This window comes from Leucopleurus acutus, assembly GCF_964270905.1.
Source record: "Leucopleurus acutus genome assembly, chromosome: 7".
Classification (NCBI taxonomy): Eukaryota; Metazoa; Chordata; class Mammalia; order Artiodactyla; family Delphinidae; genus Leucopleurus; species Leucopleurus acutus.
The window spans coordinates 13,213,857-13,219,856 of NC_139150.1; the positions used below are offsets into that span (position 1 = coordinate 13,213,857).

A 6,000-nucleotide genomic window follows, 5' to 3' on the forward strand; every position below is an offset into this window, starting at 1 on the left:
AATTAGAAAGACTTGGGCATCCAGGCACCTACAGCACAAGAAACTGCAAGCCTCTGGTTGTGGGAGCAGGGCCTGTACCACTAAGCTACCAGTACAAGGCCCAGAGCAGTTGAGAACACATGTTCTTTCCACCTGGCCGGCTTCCAAGAGTGAGAGAGGAGGGGGCGGGGCTGGGCATGCCCAGTCACCCTTCTAGAATCATCAGTCAAGTAAGTCACTCCACCTCCCCAAAGTTGAGTGACTGAATGGTGGAGAGTGGCCAGGAACGTCCCTCTGTGTGAAAGCACTTGTCTCGGATGGGGGGAAAAATAATTCCTTTCCTAAACTGCAAAATACAGACAAGATGATGAGAATAGCATGTCGCCTCCTGCAGAAATCCTAGAGGTTACATTTATCCCATTCTTCTTTGTTTCAGATACATTGAGCATTACTTGGAGGAGTTCTTAACATCTGCTAATAAGTTCTTCATGGTTGGCCACAGAGTCATATTTTACATCATGGTGGATGATGTCTCCAGGATGCCTTTGATAGAGCTGGGTCCTCTGCGTTCCTTCAAAGTGTTTGAGATCAGGCCTGAGAAGAGGTGGCAGGACGTCAGCATGATGCGCATGAAGACCATCGGGGAGCACATTGTGGCCCACATCCAGCATGAGGTCGACTTCCTCTTCTGCATGGACGTGGACCAGGTCTTCCAAGACACCTTTGGGCTGGAGACCCTGGGCCAGTCGGTGGCTCAGCTGCAGGCCTGGTGGTACAAGGCAGATCCTGACGAGTTCACCTACGAGAGGCGGAAAGAGTCCGCAGCATACATTCCGTTTGGCCAGGGGGATTTTTATTACCATGCGGCCATTTTTGGGGGAACACCCACTCAGGTCCTAAACATCACCCAGGAGTGCTTCAGGGGAATCCTCCAGGACAAGAAAAATGACATAGAAGCCGAGTGGCATGATGAAAGCCATCTAAACAAGTATTTCCTTCTCAACAAACCCACTAAGATCTTATCCCCAGAATACTGCTGGGATTATCATATAGGCCTGCCTTCAGATATTAAGCTTGTCAAGATATCTTGGCAGACAAAAGAATATAATTTGGTTAGAAATAACGTCTGACTTTAAATTGTGCCGGTAGGTTTCTGAATTTGAGAGAGTATTATTCTGGCTACTTCTTCGGAAAAGTAACACTTAATTTTAACTTAAAAAAAAAAATACTAACAAAACACCAACACAGCAAGTACGTATTATTCCTCCTTGCAACTTCAAGCCTTGTAATATGGGAGAATGAACCTATGGTAATCAGATGTAAATTCCTAGTGATTTCTTATCTTTTCTGGGTTGGGGGGATACACTATCAGCTAAACAAAAAAAAAAAAAAAAAAAAATTGTCATGGGCAAAGAAAAAGCCAGAAACACTCTACATGCGTCAGTTGACCTACCAGAGAAAAGTATGCATAGGGAAATGTTTGGCAACAAGATACAACTGTGAGCCGTTGTCCTCTTGATTTCAGTGTCTTCCTGTCTCTGCTGAGTCTAAAGCAACAGAGTTGCTTTGCAAACAGGAGAACTCTTAGTTGGACACAGTTAACCTCAGCAACCCTCAAGTGGTTTCAACAGCAGAGTACTTCAGGCCATTTGTAGTCCACGTCCTTTTCTTATCAGGACGTTGTTTGGCTTCCATGCAAAGACTGGTCAAGACTCCCAGTGGATATCAGTGACGAATGTTGGGAGTCACAGGGAATCTGATGAGCCAGTGGGTGCTCAGCATGAAATGAAAACAAGCCTCAAAGTAAGTTTGCCATGAAATAGCAAAGAGAGAGTAGAGAGACGGGGCTGATCACTGTGGGGGCAGTGCCACCTCTGAGGGGAACAGGGCATGGGGTTGGCACATAAATACAGCAGCATGGATCCAGGCACTGAATGGGAGGCAGTGTGGGTGGTCTCCAGTCTCCTCAACCGTTATGACACCAAGAGAAGTGTTGTCTTAGAAGATGCTTCTTGTTTTGGCCAAGTCATGTTCGGTCCACCGTGCTCTGGACCTTGAGTCTTCAAATCCTTGGCCAGAGGAAGCGGGTGGTGTCAGAGTAGACAAAGACCTGCAGGGGATTGAAGAGGCTTGCAAGGGGTTACGTTTCCCAGACCTGGGCTTCATTTCAGGACAGTCAGTCATCAGCAAATCCTGCCACCACCTGTTCTAACCCTCAGCCCATCATGCCCCAACTTGGAGGGCTGACATCAAGGAACCTCTTGTTTTCCCCTGCCCCATCTGCACTACTGAAGTGTAACAACCAGATGTGTATAATAAAACAGTTCATTGATTTTAAATCAAAAGTAGAGGGAATGGCAATGGGAGACCCAGTCTTCGTGACTGAACAGCTTAACCTTCAATTCCTTTCTCTAAGAGAAGCTATGAAATCTTACATATTATTTAAAGTTAAGCAATTCAACGTAAAGGGAGTTAGGAGGCAACATTTACATATGCAGGCACGTTTATATTTGCTTGTGTTCCAGTTTAGATCACTGGTTTCCATTTTCAAGCAATTTACTTGAAGAGCCATTGCACTGGCCTGATGTTCAGCACCATGGGCTTCTTTGATAAAATCAAACCTCCATTTTTGCTACTGTTTCACTGTGCCTCCTAGTCTTCAATTCTTGCCAAGAATTTTCACAACCCAGCAGAACAAAACAAGACCAACAAAAATCCTGAAGAAGTGCCCTTGTAAAAGACAAAGGAGATTGCAGGTCAGTTAGGACTCTTGCTTCTCTATAACTCAAGTTTTCTGGGGTTCATTCTGGAGTAGGGAGAGTTCATGGTTTAAGTCCCAAAGCAAAGAAATGACCTATCCTCAGATTAAAGGACTGATGTCTCCTTTTGAAGGAATCTTGATTTTTTATAATTCACTTAAATTCCAAATGGACAAACTCAAGATGTTATTGATAGTTCAATATTAAAAAAATAAATAAAATTCCTGATTTACAATTGAATAAATTATTTTCTCAGTATATTCTGGTCCAGTCATGGAGTGTGCATTTTCTCCCAAAGATGTTCAGAATTGTCAATTGCAGAATTTTGAATACTTAGATTCCAAATAGTCCTTGTGTTCTTCTAAGAATTTGTCCACTGTTACAAAGATAGAAAGAACATGGTTGAGATTCCCTCACTTTTGTAACAATGAGTGCTTATAAAGAGCTTCCCAAAGTGATACGCTGAAGTAATTAAGTGCCAGTAGAATTAGGCTTGCCCCTGAAGGTCTGGGTGGGGCACAAGGGCAGAAGGAGAAAACAATGCCATAACCATATCTGGTGGTTACTAGTCCTGACCTCTGGGGAATGTATCTGGCCAAGGGAGCCCTGGGAGAGACTTGCTGAATTTCCAGCAAGACTGGGTGGGTGTATTTATAATAAATACAAAAATTGAAGTGGAGCAGCCTGATGTAGTGTGGTGCATGGGATATGCAACAGGGCATGATTCCCTCATAGTAGAGAATTATTCCCATTTTGTAGATGAGCAAAGTGAGGTTCAGAAAGGTTAAGCCACCCAGCTGGGAAGCAACTGAGCTGAAGCTCACACCAGAGAAGCTGATGAGGATAAATGTGTTGACACCATGCATATGGAGGGCCATGTTTCCTGTCAAGGAAAATGCTGCTTTATAGAAGAATCTGATAAAGGGGAATTTTTGCCATAAGAAGTAATATTTTAAAAGCTAGGTATGCTCCTAGGCCCGTACCACGTCCCACTTTTTCTGCACAAAACCTGCCCCAAGTGCATTAAATTAGTTAAAATGGATCATGTAAAAATAAATAAAAGACTCCGCGGTCATTCTCAACTTTACGTTGTGCCTGCAGGGCTGCTATAAGCCCAGTGGGCACTCATAAGCTGTTATACCAAGGAAGTGCCTCAGAGGGCAAAGCTGGGTGAGGGGGTGGGTGGAAGGGACAGCCATGCCTCCTCCTTCCACTCTGGGGGTTCCATGCAGCTGGAGGGGAGAAGTTTCTGTAAGGCTAGAAGGGCCTGACTTCTCTTGTCCTTCTTGTAATGACTCATTTTCTCTCTCTCAGCCAAAGTCACTATGTGATTTCCTGATAGCTATGGCACTACTTACAGTTATAAGAATTTATTAAATCACTGTTTATTAAATGTACCTTATGTAAATGAATAACACAGGCATGGTAGCGTACTCACAAGTGTGAGACACAGAAAGCATGAATGTACAACACAGTGCATACTTCTTTTAAGGTGAGAAAGCTGGGTTAAGTGGGGATCCATTGGTCAAAGCCTCAGGTCTATAAGGGCGCAGAGCTAGGATTCAGACCCAGGACTGTCCGACTCCAAATCCTTTGCTCTTCCCACAGCTCCAGTCTGCTTCCCTTACTGTCTCTCACATATGTGCATACACACACACACACACACACAGACGCACAGACACACACACTTTAACCATCCTGTTTTTGAAATCTGTGGACAGCAGGGAATCACCACCAAAAGCTCTCAATCCTTGTCTTAGGAATTAAAGAGAGAGAACTTAGTAGACCCAGACTCTTCAGAGGCAGAAGGTAGGTCTAAACTCATGCTGGAGCCACGCTGGAGAAAGTCAAATGGAACCTGAGCAATACGAGGCCCAGGAAAGTTCAAGGGCCAAGGGGGTACAGAGGAGGAAAGGATGTCTGGGAGGTGGAAATAGCCTCAGAGGGGCTGCCTCTGAATTGAGCTTTGCGAGAAGAGAAGGGGATCACTGTGAAGAGTGGAGATGGAGTGAGGCTTCGGAGGGAGGTGCAGCAGACACACAGCACAGAGGACTGTGATGAGACTTTCACGGAGACCCACCCAAATGGTGCCAAGGCCTTGGGACTGGGTGAAATCTCAGAGCCTGTGTGAAAGGCAGCAAAGCCTGTGTGAAAGGCAGCAAAGAGCTTGAGAGGGCTTTGGCTGGTTGAGGGCTGCACATTCACCCAGCATCCGTGGCTCTCTTTCTCCCTCTCCAGCAAAGCCTGGTCTCCTCTATGGAGTCTATGTGATTTCTATGGAAACTAGTGCCATAGTTGGACCAAGTGATCCAGACTAAGCCAATCAGCACTTTCCCTCCCCCTGGTGGCAATGACTGATTCGGGGGTGGGCAGGTGATCTAAACTAATGCAATCAAATTGAATCTCAGGTCTTTAACTGGAAATACAGACACATGTAACATTAGAAGCCACTAACACTTCTGGGGATCACAAGGGAGGTCAGCCTTAGGATGAAACTGACAATAGGACAGGAGGAGCAGGGACACCGAAGGAACCACAGTCCTTGATGACAGCCCTGAGCCACGGGCTCCAGCCTTACCTAAAGCCTGAATTGCCTGTGGACTTTTCGAATGTGTGAGCCAATGAGGTCCCATTATTAAGTCACTTGGAATCGGGGTTTCTCTTACAACTGCAAGTATCCCCATTGAACCCTTCTAGAACTGTGAGTTCCTTGAAGGCAGGACCATAGTCTGCCTTTGCATCAGCTCCAGCACCCATTACATCACCTCTCTCAGAGGTGCTGTTTAACGAATGAATCGTTACATCCACTCCCGTCATGCCTCATAAGAAGTGCTTTTTTTAATTAAAAAAAATTTTTTTTTGACTGTGGACTCTGTGTCCTACTACAAAGCAGATGCTTTTCTATCACTATGGGAACTCGAGTCGAGGTCTGAGCTTCAGGCTCTAACCGGGTACCCTAACCTACTGAGCTCAGTGCTGCTTAAGGTCCGTGATGCACGGGACGAGCTTACTCCATCAGAGTAGAGCCGTCGTTCTCAACCAGGATGATTTTGTACAACCACCGCCACTGCTGCGCGCCCACGCCCCACCCCTGCACCGACCCCAGGGACACTTGGCAATCTCTCAAGATATTGTTGGTTGTCACAACTTGGCGGGGGGGGGGGGGGCGGTTGCTATGCAAATCTAGTGGGCAGAGGCCGGGGTTGCTGCTAAACATCCTACAATGCACAGGGCAGGCCCCACATCAAATAATCATCTGGCT

General features: G+C 45.9%; 1 protein-coding gene across 2 annotated transcripts in view; it reads left to right on the forward strand.

Moving 5' to 3' along the window:
* Nucleotides 1-2,924, forward strand: part of GGTA1 (glycoprotein alpha-galactosyltransferase 1 (inactive)) — a 65,684-nt gene extending 62,760 nt beyond the window's left edge. For both annotated transcript variants that reach the window (XM_082842106.1, XM_082842107.1), the window contains one exon: nt 416-2,924. In XM_082842106.1, the coding sequence (XP_082698232.1) occupies nt 416-1,109 (694 nt within the window). In that variant the 3' untranslated portion in view covers nt 1,110-2,924. The remainder of the gene's footprint in view (nt 1-415) is intronic.
* Nucleotides 2,925-6,000: the final 3,076 nt, after the last annotated feature.